The 14,625-nt window shown below is 35.2% G+C and overlaps 1 protein-coding gene across 1 annotated transcript; it reads left to right on the top strand.

Moving 5' to 3' along the window:
• Positions 1 to 276: 276 nt before the first annotated feature.
• Positions 277 to 8,239, top strand: LOC139745427 (glutamine amidotransferase-like class 1 domain-containing protein 1). The gene is made up of 7 exons (XM_071655815.1): positions 277 to 368; positions 2,485 to 2,564; positions 3,838 to 3,943; positions 4,520 to 4,627; positions 6,014 to 6,117; positions 6,947 to 7,040; positions 8,124 to 8,239. The coding sequence occupies exons 1-7, from the start codon at positions 323 to 325 to the stop codon at positions 8,237 to 8,239; spliced, it is 654 nt and encodes a 217-aa protein (XP_071511916.1). The 5' UTR covers positions 277 to 322.
• Positions 8,240 to 14,625: the final 6,386 nt, after the last annotated feature.

Raw genomic sequence — 14,625 nt, forward strand, 5'->3', positions numbered from 1 at the left:
ACCCTAGGCCTTGTTCAAAAGTTGTTTTACTTTGTTCTATTTTAGAGACAAATTTAAGATTTTAAGAAAATAAGATAAAATAAAATAAATATTAAAATGCTTTAATATTTAAGAAAATACATGAATATGGTACTGATATATGAATATATGTATTTCATTTTATTTATAGTTTTTCTATTTTGATCGAGCCTAATTGATACGCCCATGTTCATCAATTAACGATTGCCTTCTGCTCATGTTGAACACTCAGTCCCATACATTGAATTTATTGTGACACTTGTGGATCACCTTTAGGGCAAGTAGTATAATTCATTCGTCAGACATGGCTAAACCCCAGTGTCTTTTGCTTGTTAGCTCAAGCTTAGAAGGTAACTGTATTACGCTCATTGTTTTGTACTTAGGGAACTTTTCTAGAGAGGGAAGGGTAGGTAAAAGCTAACAACGCTATAGCTAGATAGCTTACACTACAGTTCAAATCCGATCTAACCGCGGCGGTACCGTGGTCATTCATTGACATTATTGGTGTGTGTGTGTGTGTGATGTATGGTGTAAATTAGTGGTGTTAAACTTGTGCACATTTGCGTTTATAATCAATGGAACAAGACATTTTCTATATTCACATGCATGGCCAATGGTAAATTTAATCAGTTGTGGTGATGACAAAACGCTTCATGAAATGCCCCCCCCCCCTCCCCAGCCTAGCCTCTGCCCCTGCTGAATGATGTTGTATGTTGCATTTATTTTTGCGATGTTAAATTCATATTTGAAACCATAAATAACATGACTAATTTACCCGTACCGTACCTGTAGCCTACCTGTATCTTTTGATGATATTTTGGATATATGTGATATAACGAGCTATCTTTACAAAGAAACTTCATATTTGTACTCTATCTTGCCATGATGCTGTTTGATTTTTAATAAGAATTTTCCTAGTTTAGACAACAAGAAAAATATAGAACTAGCTATAAGCAATTTTTTCTGTCGATCAATATCTATGCCAATTAATGATACACTCATTGAAACCTGTATTGAAATACATATGTTGTAACAGTGTGTCTTGAGTTTTGTACTTAAGAATTATGATCAGAGAAACTGATCATGGGAGATAGGGATCACCAAATGAGAAATGTCACCCAGGCCAATGTTGGGAATGACATGACTTATTTTCCACATTGTATTTATTCTTTCAACAAAGTGATCTTAATGACCATGATAAACTGATAGATGATGTCATTGAAATTGTGATTAAAGTAAAGGAAACTAAAAGGTTTGCAAGTGCAGCACATAAATGGTTTATGGAAAATTAATCAGATATGATGAATGTTCTGGGCACTCCTGTATTTAAAGGACAAGTTCACCTTCATAATACATGTGGATTGAGTGAAGGCAACAATATTAGTAGAACACATCAGTGAACGTTTGGGGAAAATCCAACAATCCGTTCAAAAGTTATGAATTTTTAAAATATCTGTGCAATCACTGCTGGAGGAGAAGACTACTACAGTGTATGATGTCACATGTGTACGATACCTGTATATTAAAGGAAAATAAAAAGAGAATTTCACAAAACTTGACTTCTTGAATAAAGTACACATTTCTTCGACTGTACTGACTTATGTTAATAGGGGTAATATTATTCCTCCCGACTCCTGAAAGAGAGAAGTTGAGCATTTTTTTATTGTGTAAGAAAAGTGAGAATATCTTGATTTTTTTTATACCGTACTTTCTAATATATAGTTGTACTCATATGACATCACAAGCTATAGTAGTCTTCTCATCCAGCTGTGACTGAGCAGAAACTTCAAAAATGCATAACTTTTGAACGGATTGTCCGATTTTCCTCAATCTCTCATTGATGTGTTCTATTAATATTGCTGCATTTACTCAACCCACATGTCTATGAAGGTGAACTTGTCCTTTAACAAATACCAGGTACAGTTAGGAGTTTATATTACAAAACAAAATCTAGTTAGAACAGATTAAAAATTCAGGACTCGAATCTATTAGGATATATCTAAAAATTTTATCTTCATCAACCTATAGGTTCATACTTTTTTGGTTATCCAAATGAAATTAGGATAAACTGCCAGTCCTGAGGACTTTGTTTATTTAATTGGAGTTGCCTGTGTATCTTATACATACATTACATTAAAGATCGTTCAGGGAGGAATTGAATACATACCGTTATGAAAATGATATGTAAGTGATATTTTCAAACATTTAAATCAGTAAAATTACAGAAATGTGATTGATTTGCTTTGACATGTGACTGCTAAGGATCAAAACATTGGATGTTTCCTTTTACGTACATGACCCCACTCCCATCCCTTTATTTGTTTGACGTACTGATTGACAAAGAACTAGGATTACTATACATGTACCATAATTCAGTATCAATAGTTTATTAGTATTCTAATAATATATTCATTGATATATGAGTGTCTTTTCATCAATACGAATTTGTTTGATTCTGTTTTTCAGGTGGTATCCAGGCACAGTCTTTCATCCATGCATTCACAATCGCACACTCAGCGTTTAATGTTACGCTCACATCAAGAGAGGTAATCTGAGCTATTCAAGTCGCCCATTTAAATAGGGAAATTTCCCAAATCTTACCAGTAATGTAAAGGAAAACTGCTGAAAGCTGCATGCTTGTCCAATAGTTGCCAGCTGGTGGAGTAAATGGAGTAAAATTTGGCCTGAGTTTTTGATCCCAGCAGAATCTTTATCTGATGCAAAATGACAAGTTTACATAAAGGGTAAGCAGACACTGACTACAGATATCAAACACAAGGTGGACACCATTTGTCTGGGAGGGAATAGGGACATAAAGTGATGAAAACATAGAAATAATGAGATCTAATTATAGCATAAAATGACAAACATAGAATGTGAAAATGGAAGCAGACACAGATCAATAGACTACAGATAATAAGTATGCACTTTTGGGAGGGGTACAAATGTATGTGTCTGCTTTTTTATAAACCCTTAATGTTTATCATTTTTTTGCATCTGATGAAGATTCTGCTAGAATTGAAAGTGCAGGCTGCTTTTCTTTCCAAATGTTTGCTGTGGATTCAGTGAATGCCAAAAGATGAAATCAGAGAAAATATGAAGATGAAACTGACACAAAGTTTGAGTAAAAATTCAGGTAACCCATTCAAATGTTATATTATGAATTTATGAATTTTTGGTTAATTCTACTATATGTCATGCCTCCTGAAAATGTTGGAACTCTAGTACAGTTTATAGTGTCATAAAAGTGGAAAGAATTTTACAAGAATATGTACTGGGTATACATTTTCTTTATTAATGCCATAATAAAAGAGCATGTGACCTAGTTATTAAAAGAAGGGAAGCTCAATGATTTTTGAAAATTGGCAGTTGTGTCGAACCTTGCAATCTATACAAAAGGCTTATATTTCTAAAGGGACTGTACAGTACTGGTTAAGATGAGATTCAGCTTGTAATGTTTTGCGAGATATTCAGGAACCACTCTGTGAAATGTTAAAGAGTGTACAATTTTAAAAGGATTCAAAAGTTTATTTAATGAAAATTGGTTTCGAAATGACTGAGATATAAAAAAACAAGGTAAAACAAAGAAAGCTTATAAAAGTCGTGGCCTGTCAATTTTATCAAAATTGCTTCTTTTTTTTTGATATCTCATCCATTTCAAGACCAATTTTTATCAAATAGATATTGAATCCTTCTTGAAATTACATGCTCTTTCATATTTCATAAGAGGTTTGTCAATATCTCATTAAAGAAAAAAAATGTTATAAACCTGATGTTATGTCTCAACCAAAACCATATGATCACTTTAACACTTGGCAGGGAAGGCTTGGAGACTTTGTTGGGCATGACGACAGTAGCCGGAGGTGGTTGAATGACTTCAGGTCCAAACCGTACTCGACTCCTATGAGATTGGATGTCATAGATGGTAACAGATGTTCTCCTTTTCTATATGTTCATATGTATTCATATTTCATTTCTTTTTATATCTAAGAGGTGTGTGCTCTCAACTTGTGAATGTGCTCATGAGAGTTAGCAGTATTTTGCAAAGGTTGACAACTTAACAATTACTCAGGAAAGTGTTTTTACCTTCATGCTGCATATACAGTGTAGAAGCACCCTACATCATGGCCATGCACATACTGTCCATTTCTCTATAAAACTACTTGTGTAGACAATCTGCAAGAATCTTCATTATTGAATAAGACAGATGTGTCCCAGAGAAGAAGAAGATCGAAGAAGAAGATGAAGATGAAGAAGAAGAAGAAGATGAAGAAGAAGAAGAAGAAGAAGAAAGGGAAATTTGTTGCATGCTTCTGCTGTATGAAATGGCTTTACTCATGAAATAGTCTCACGCTCTCATTTATTTGTAATATGCAAGGCATTGGTTGAGTACTAGATAGAATATCAGAAAGGCAGACATGGGCTAAACGTAAACTACTACTTGTATCATTTTTTGGTATTTATTGCTTTGTTTTCTTCCTCATTGTTCATTTGGTATCAGCCTCTAGATACACTGCCCTGTTAATTCCTGATTGCAATGGCGCCCTCTATGACCTTAGCAGCAACAGGACACTCGGCGACCTGCTACAGCACTTTGTCGAGAAGAAAAGTGAGTCTGCTTATACTGACGATGGCCAACTTCTCATTCTTTCAAAATAGAAAAAACCCCAAAACTTTAGTGTTGTGATCATACATAATTGATAAGACTATAATGTACTGGGTAGTCTTATTAATCTCTGCTGAAGGTACTTTAACAAACATCTGCTGCATTTTAGAGAATGTCATGATTAAATTGTCACTCAACTTGTCTGATTTTGTTTACTTGGTGTGTATCATAATTCCTTTGTTTTAGATATCTTTGCCATTATTGGTTGTAGGATTGGTTGAGATGAGGATTAAAGGAAACCAAAACCCAAAGAGCAACGTGGATTGAATGAAAGCAGCACATCAGTGAAAGTTTGAGGAAAATTGGACAATGGATGCAAAAGTTATGAATTTTTAAAGTTTTGTTGCTGGAACCAGCCACTGGATCAGGTGATTACTACAGAGTATTATGTCATTTGTGGACAACAATATAAAGAAAATATAACGAGAACCCCCCCCCCCCCCCCCCCCCAAAAAAAAAAAAAAAAAAAAAAATATATATATATTTTTTATGAAAATTAGACATTCCATCATATGTGATAATTCCCCCTGCTTTCTAAAAGCAGTTAGTCAAGTGCTCTTTCATTATGCTAGAAAAGTGAAGGCATCTTGAATTTTCTTTATATTTTCTCCATATCGTCTGTTGAGAATGAGAAGGGCGTTAAGTTGTCTTGAACACTGTGGGTTTAGTGGCCACTTAACGCCCTTACCATTCTCAACCGACGATATTGTCCAAACATGTCATGAACTCTAGTAGTTTCCTGATCCAGTGGTTCCAACTCTAATATTTGTATCGTTTGTCCAATTTTCCTCAAACTTTCACTGATGTGTACTTCTAGCGTTACTGCTTTCACTCAATCCACATTGCTCTTTTGGCTTTAGTTTCCTTAGCTTGAGATTTTTTTTCTTTTGTGAGATACTTAGAAACCACTTAAATACGTAATTCTACAGGGCATACTTTTCTGAAGAGAGTTGAAAATGGGTTTTGAAGTGGCCAAAATATAAAAAAACTCATTGAAAGAAAGCTATTCTGAGAAAAGGTTCAAAACCAATAAGTTTTTATCAAATAGATGTTGAATCCCTCTGAATATAGAATTACATGCTTTTTCATATTTCATGTTAACGAGGTGTCTTATTATCTCACAAAAAAGTTGGAAACCTGAATCCCAATATCAACCAATACTATACCATCCCTTTAACCTGTTGAGGACAGGCTGATTTTGGTACAACACCCATGTAGACACTTGCCCGAGTATACTTGGGACTCATCCTCAATGGGTTGAAGATGTGTTATTATAAAGACATGCTGTTCGGTACATTTTGAGGCATTCTCTCATATTTGTGTCAACAGAACCAATTTGTGCCATTGGATCTGGCGTGGCAGCTTTGTGCTCCAGCAAATCAACAGGAGGAAACCAGACAAAATGGCTCTTTGCAAATTACTGCCTTACAGCTGTGAGTTGATGATGCATATTTTGGGTCCCATGTCTTCTTTCCATACTGCATTCTGCAGTCTCATCTATGTCTTGTTATAAAGACAGTATTTCCGAAATACTAGCTCTTAAGGGGAATGATACCTAAGATATATGGATTGAATAAGAGCAGCAGGGTATTAGAAGAACATGTCAGTGAAAATAATAGAAAGTTAGGCAACTAATGAAAGGAAAAGGAAACTTCATACAACTTTTTTTTTTTAAAGTGCACATTCCCTCAACTTGTTACTGACATAATAACATTAATAATATTCCCCCAGAATTTTGAAAGAGGTAAAAATGTGTTTTTCTTCATGTTAGAAAAATAATAATGTGTTATATTAAACTAGTGTAGTCTTCTCATCCAGCAAAACTGTCAAATTTCATAACTTTTGAACAGAATAGACTTTTTGCTAAATGTTTATGTGGTTGGATATTTTGTGATACAACAGACTTACACATATGCATCAAATGTGACACTGTGAACACCTTTTAAACCACTTCTCCCAAATGTAAACAGGATCTTTAATCTAAAGTGCATTAGAAGTGAAATGTTTGGCTGCCAAGTTTTTATAACAACATCTCACATGCTTTATTGTTTTCCTATGATAAATTCATGTGAAATAATGTTTAGCATAAATGCATGAAAAAAAGTCTTTGACAAAGAAATATATTTTTGTTGTAAGACATAAATTAACATATTTTGAAAAAAAAAAACACCTAGAAAAAAATCCTTTGTTGGAGTTAGAGATGGAAAGTGTAAGAGATACTGAAGTTATATCACCCGCTAATTTCAAATATCTGTTCAACAGCCATCCGTGTTTGAACTGGCAAGGTCATCGACCTTTGCCACCCTTCCCATCATCCTTGAGGATTTCATCAAAGATAATGCAGGCAGATATACAGGTATGTGCAGGTGCTGTAAGAAAACAAGAATATACACAAGTTTATTTCTGTAGTAACCCGAGGTATAAAGTTTGGACAATTCTCGGTATCGCCAATATGTAGGTGCCCTGCACAGAGCAGCGTTTTAGATGAATTATGGGATAGCTCAGGGGACAAACTTGCCCCAGTTTTGGCTGCACATGCACTTACATCACCCTCTGTCTTTATTTAGAGGTATTTTTTGTTGAAGATTTCTTCGCTTTCCATCATGTGACCAGCACATTGAAGCCTTGCAGTAGTGAACCATGACTCTAGTGACCGCAAATCAGTAAAGCTTAGACACTTTCAACTCTTTTAAGCTGAATTATAGCCAAGAAAAAAAGAGCTAACAATGGAAAAGCAGACAAAGAACTCCATTGAATTGTATGGGAACTGCGCTCGCGTGAGACAACCGGAAGCGAACAAGGGCACCGAGGAATCCCACAGTGCATCTGTGACAGAGCTCTTCAGCGCGCGCAGAAGTTTTCTGCGCATTGGCGATACCGAGAATTCTATCACTCCATCATGGCAGAGAATATTGCAGATCCTCACCACACTTTGCAGATGCAGTGCTCATCCAGAAATAAGGAATGAAATTAATGTGAACCCTTCCTAATTACAAAGAAATACATATATACGAATTGTTGATTGATTTATCCTCCTATGTGAGCCAGACAACATGGCACTTAATCTTGTCATACTTTTTAACACACTTTCCATGTGTCAGCATCTGTGTTGATATTCTGAACTTTAAATGTCCTCTTCTTTTTAATTTCTTTTTGAAGCCAAATTACTTGGAAATATGCTCTTCTTACTGTTTCTCAGCCTATCCAATGTTTGTCTTAAGATGTATTATATATATATTCTTTATACTGTATATATGTATATATTTAAAAGATACAAGTATATTTTCTTTGTTTGTTACCCATTTTCACATGTATATTTGTTAATTTACTCTTTTTTCAATTATTACAAGTATGATCTGCTGATGCATTGTATATAATTTCTCTGTTTATTTGATGGAAATGAAAATAAATTTGAACTTTGAACTTTGTCTTTACATAGCGAGTGATCCAGGAGCCATCCACGTAGTCGTCGACCGGTTTCTGATCACCGGACAGAACGAGGCGTCCACAATAATGGCGGTACAGAACCTCATCCTAGTGACAAACTCAAGGTGAGCTACTGACAATGATAGGCATGATGCTCGGAACATTTTCCTGTAATCTGGTAGGACTACATCTCTGTCAAAGTGGAGCACACTTGGGGAAGTCCTGTATCTGCAGCAGGTTCTTCAGGATATAATGGAAGGGAGGAAAATATTGGTGGCACAACAACATGCTGCCCATCTCTGACAACAAACAAATCCCCACCACCGTACCCACATTTTATTCCTTGTTTCGTTTTTTAGAGCGCCATTGTCCCCAGTCTTGATACAACCTCTTCTCCGATGTGGGCTCAACAGGCCACACCCACTTTGCACAAAATGCATATTCATGTCAAGGATATTGAGCTCATGTTTTGATCATATGATACACAAAGAAAGAGAAGACATGGTAAAAAAAAAAATCAGCTGTGTGCAATATTCATGTTTTCACATGTCTCAATGTGCTATGATGTATTTGAGGTGGAAGGTTTTATTACTATTAGCTACACTATCTAATAGTATGTCAGTGTTTCAACTAGAGAAAAAAAATATGTTAGGCAGAGTATGTTGGGCATGGTCTGTCCTTTAAATCTGTATGCATCATAATTATATAGAAACTGAAATTAATGAATAAGAATCAGGAAATGGCTTCTGTGTATATTATCAAACCATCAGAAAGTGGTTCTTTTCACAGTGATAAATTTCCGTTGATATTTCCCTTCTATATCATATGTCTCATGGACAAATATAGGATGTGTGCATGTAACAGTTTCTGTTTGCTAATGGAGCTAATGTGGGTAGGTCTACTGTTTGCTCTAAATATTTGCTGATCTACATGTATATTTTGCTTTCGAGCAGGAGTTACTCGTACCAAAAATGCCACAAGTTTTATGACTGAAAAAAAAAACCCTGAAGTTTTTTTTTTCCAGTTCGTGTTAATTGAAGGTATTTCATCTTGTTGGTTCATTTGTTTTGTATGTTTTGGTGAAAATAGGCAAGGAAAATGACTTGACATCAATCTGCCAGTGCAGCTGACACACAACAACAACCTGGTATTTTACCAAAATCGTCTTTCTCTCCGTCTTTGGGGAAAACATGAAGTACACCGTATTGGCGCTGTTTCTGAGATGTGAATGGCTGCTTGAGGAATTTCTGTGTAGTTCTTGTCTTAAAGTCTTCCATATTAGGCTAGTGGTAGGGTTAAAAGTACATCGTGTGGAAGGGGAGGGTTGGGAAGGGAGCAGAAAATTTTACAAGAGTAAGATTTTACAGTGTTTTTAAATTTGCCAGTTAATATGTCAGCTGGTATGTTTCTCTGGGCGCACGTCATGAGACTGGCACCCACGAGTCATACAGCCCATGAGTTATGCAGCTCACAAGTCATAAATCCCATGACTTATACAGCCCACAAGTTATACAGCTCACAAGTCATACAGCCCCTGAGTTTAGCACAGACCAAACTAGGCCCACGGGACTGACACATTAAGCCCCGTGTTGTATCTGTCGAACTCGTGGGCTGTTTTTGCATAGTGTTGAACTTATGGGCTTTATTTGCCTAGTGTTGAACTCATTGGCTGTATAACTTGTGAGCTGTATGACCCATGGACCTGTTTTCAAGGTCAAACTCGTAGGATGTATGACTTGAGGGTGTCGATCTTGTAGGATGACCCCGTTTCACCTGCCAGTCAGCACCTAGATGTCCCAAAGCTTAATGCCAATCAGTTCCCGAGTTGTGATAATGTACCATTGATGATAATTCCACTGATCTTTCTTGTTTGCCAATCATGTGTCTGTGGGTTTGATATATCACCACACTTTGCTGGATTTGTCTCACTACACCAGAGACTCCAACTCTCCCGTTTTCGACGGGAGAAACGCCATTTTTGCAAAATCTCCCGTTCTCCCGCTTGAGAGTTAATTTCTCCCGCCCTTGCTCTGTGTCTCCCGTTGGAAAGGATTTCTTACTTATTGCTATTGTATGTTGAAAAAAATAAGCCTTAGATAGCACCAGAGAGCATCTAGAACCCTAGGAACTTTGCACTTCGCACACATCAACTTGGAGTCTCCCGTTTGCTAGGGTTTCAGGCGGGAGAATCTCCAGATCAGAAGGTGCTTTGGGTTGGAGTCTCTGCTACACTGAGGTCAAATTTTCCAGGAATTATTTTGATGCTGATGAATTTGCGTAGCAAGTAGCAACCAAGGGTATGAGTGTATGAATGGCAAAACTTATGGACAACAGTTGGTGAATCTCTTTGTAGATCATTGAAAGTGCAGAAATCTGACTTTTCTATTTTAAAGAAGAATTGAATAATCATATACAAGTATCTATATAAATTTAAGAAAACCTCCAATAATTCATTAAGAAATTCACCTCAAGCATTTGGTAATGATGCCAATAACATCTGATCTGAATACTAACTTAGGAAGAAAAAAAAAGAGAGATTGTGTTATTAAATAGGGACAATAAAAACTACAAGACAGGTAATTGAATAAGAGAGTTAAGTAACTTCACATTTTTGTTCTTATACATGTGACAGTATTCCTTGTCTTTCATTGAGGAGGACTTTGTAATTTCTGATTATCTTGCCAGAGGTCCAAATAGAGCCTAAAATTGAGTTTTTATTGTACTAATAGTAAATCATGTACATTCTATATTACTTTCATCTCTATCATTCCATTTATGCTTATCATTGCCAGTGATCAAGAATTTGTCTTTTGAGTAGAGAGATCAATTTGAAAATACCAAAGAGAAAAAATGAAAAATAATAACATTTTTCCGCTTTCTTATTAAAATCAACTTTAATAATCAATTTATATTTTATTCTGTTGGGGGATCGCGGGTGGGGGAGGGGGATGATTATGGGTGGGTGGGTGATGGTATGTGTGGTTTGGTGCTAGGACGAAGGAGCAACTCATCTACTAGTAGTTTGAAGGAATAATAGTGCAAACAATGTTTGGCAAGTTCATTGGATTCTTCAGTTGTCATTCATGGACATAGTGTATAAGATTTTTGGATCCCTCAAGTTACTTTGTTTCAATGAATTACACTAAGTTCACTCACTCTTTTTGAGCTGAACAAGTTCATTTGAGGTCATCTGAGATCATGTAGCCTGTTGAAGACAAGTACCAAGTATTTTCAGGCAAGTGTCTAGTATGGGAAGTGTGTGATGTAGCAGAATCAGCCCATCCTCAATGGATTAACTATGCTGTGTAGGTAATTTGTGCCTTAATTGTACTTAAAGCATTTGCAAAGTTACTATCCAACTTGACATTCCTGCACATACATTTACAGTGTAGTTCCAGCTGTTTAGTATTTGTTTGGGCAATGAGTTGTGTGTAGTTAGTTTACTCAAATTAAAGTTGAGTTGAGCTGAGTTGAGTTGATCTGATTTCAGATTGTCAGCAGGAGCTGAGTTGAGGTGAGTTCATTTGACTTTTTTTGTGTGTTTTTTTACACCGGTGCTAATCGTTTTACAACTAATCATGGGAAACCCACCCGCAATGAATGATTACTACAGCCTTTACACAACTCTTCAACTGCCCACAGAATAAATTCTAGCATGAATAGTCATGTGGAACAGTCCCCTATGCATGAGTTTTTTTTGAATCACAGCTACAAAAATTTCCAGAGTATGCTTGACATCAATGAGTATGTGTGTCTATGTAATGCAGATTATCTCACTCAGTTTAAAACCTTTCCATTTATTCTTACTGACTGGGCTTATGTGCAGCTGATTTTGATTATGCAGACTAATGTATCACAAATTGATTTATTTTGAAGGTGGTAGATAAGCATAGTGAATGTTCATTTTTATCTATAGTATGGCACAGTTTGTGTTCACTCTTCTTCAATATAATACCACTTTAGAATACACAGCTGTTTTCTTGATGATGCCAAATATTGATCAAATTGATTTAATTGCATTTGTCATTATGTTCAAGAATGTATGTCAACATAATGTATGGCCAGCCACTTAGAGATCAATATAGCCATTTTCACACTTATTTTATAAGTATTTTCCTTACTAAATCTCTACAATTATGTTAAAAATTTAGACATACACTCTTCTTTTAGTATTATTTAGGTAGTGTTTCCAAAAATGAGAGTAATTAAATGGAATTAAATTACACAAATTGCAAAATACCAGCTCCTAAAAGAACAAGGCCAAGTTAGGGAATATACAAGCACAGATGCTTTTTTCAAGTTCTAATGAATCAATGTATGTGTTGAATTTTGTGGAAATCAACATGTGTAATTTGCAGCATTTCTGAAGAGGTTTGTCATCACAATCACTTAAAGATCAACAAAGAATGAAATATTTGATGCAAACAGGAAATTTTACTGGCTGTCATTTTCACAAATACATGCAGTCAAACAGATTTGTTTACATGCTTTTAAAACATTAGCAGAATTGCCATTGCTCATGACAACTGGAACTGCCAGTGTGTCATATACATGATCTGTATCGTTTGTAAGAAACCCTGAGGATATATATATTGGTATGAAATGGAAGACATGCAAATGTTTGTGGCTGTAAACTAAACATGTTCTGAAGTTGAATGTGCTTTTCCAAGATAACATACAAAACACACTTCCTCTTATTGAATATATATTGTATACAATATGTGCCTTTATTCCTGTTATTCTGAAACTCTCTACCCACGTACGGTATATTGAGCAGAACTAATTGAAAATTATTGCTCCATTCAATTTATCTTTAATCTCAAAATGCTATTAAGACAACCAGTAGAAGGCTTGAATTTACTTTAAAGATTAAATTTTGTAGTTCTAAATGATTCTTGGTATGAACGCAATAATGTGTGTAGCAGGTGTACCACATCATTAGTAGTTTTGTTTGTTGCGAATGAGGGACCAATTCATAAGCATATAATGGCGGCTAATTCAGCTGTGTTTAGTGGAAAAATAAACGTTGAACACTGACAGTTCTTTGTGTAATTTGCCTGCGGGGTAGGTTTTGGTTTCTTCTTGAAAATGGATAACCTCATAGAGAGGTACATATTTAATTAGAATGAACCGTAAATTCAGTTAATGCTCACACAACTCACAAATGATTTTGTTTTTAACCGTTTTGTTGTAAAGATCTGATTTAATTTAAAGTCAGGCCATTACTCATAAATCTACTCATCATGTCATCTGTATTTGCTGAAGAGTCATTTCATTTGAATTCATGGATGCACTGTTTGCATTAGTCATTGTATCATATCAGTTTACTAATTAATGTATGAATAAATGATTGATTATCCTTTTGTGTATTGTAAAATCCAATACTGTTGTATTGTTTTATCCGAAAATGAGATGAATAAACGAATTGAATTGAATTGAATGTGGAGTTACGAATTTGTTGCCATTTTGCAATCTGTAAACATTTCTAGGTTTTTTTTCTGCTTTAATCATCTGTGACGCAAGTGTTAGCAGCTGCCTATGTTTATCAACAGGGTATTCATAGTTGTCATTCTTTGTTTCTATCCCCTTACCCCGTACCCAGGTGATGCTTGCTATTCCGAGAGGTTGATAATCTGAAAATGAAAGAAGAAGTAAGAAAAAAAAAAGTGTACTAACAAACCTTCGGAATTGTAAATCTTATTTCATTATTCAATTAGCAAACTTTCAAAATGACAATCCTTTTTTTTTTCTGTCATTTTCGGATCAAAGAACCTTATTTCATTTTGATAAACAAACTCATGGAATAGTGCACCTTATTTCATTTTTGGATTAACGAAAATGAATTCATTATTTAGATTAATGAACTCAATATGATTAATGATTTTAGATTAATGAACTTAGATTATTACATTGTCTCCCTGGACACATTAATTTTCAAGGTTGGAGCAGAATTAGTGTAACAAAAAAAGAAAATCAAAATCCCCAGAATTCTTGACACAAAATAATCATGTATCATTGAATGAAGGCAATTCAAGTTGAATTCAAGAGGAATATTAAACATAAAATATCTTATCCTAACTGTAACCAGTCGAGGGTTCAGGTAATTTTGTGGCAGCAAATGAACTTATTTTCATTAATCCAAAAATGAACGCAATTCAAGTTGAATTCAAGAGGAATATTAAACGTAAAAATATCTTATCTTAAAGGACAAGTTCACCTTCATAAACATAATGATTGAGAGAATGTAGCAATATTAGTAGAACACATCATTGAAAGTTTGAGGAAAATCAGACAATCCGTTCAAAAGTTATGATTTTTTGAAGTTTTTGTACAGTATCCGCTGGATGAGAAGACTACTGCAGTGTATGAATAACTTAGATGTCACATGCGTACAACAATATAAGGAAAATGTAAAGAGAATTTCACAAAATTCCATCTTTTGAAAAAAGTACACATTCCCCTGACTCGTTACCGACAAATGTTATGGGTAATATTATTCCCCCTGCCTTTAGAAA

The sequence above is a fragment of the Diadema antillarum genome, unplaced genomic scaffold (genome assembly GCF_040938485.1).
Source record: "Diadema antillarum isolate AM-2024a unplaced genomic scaffold, OU_Dant_1.0 seq00001265_RagTag, whole genome shotgun sequence".
In the NCBI taxonomy this organism is placed as follows: Eukaryota; Metazoa; Echinodermata; class Echinoidea; order Diadematoida; family Diadematidae; genus Diadema; species Diadema antillarum.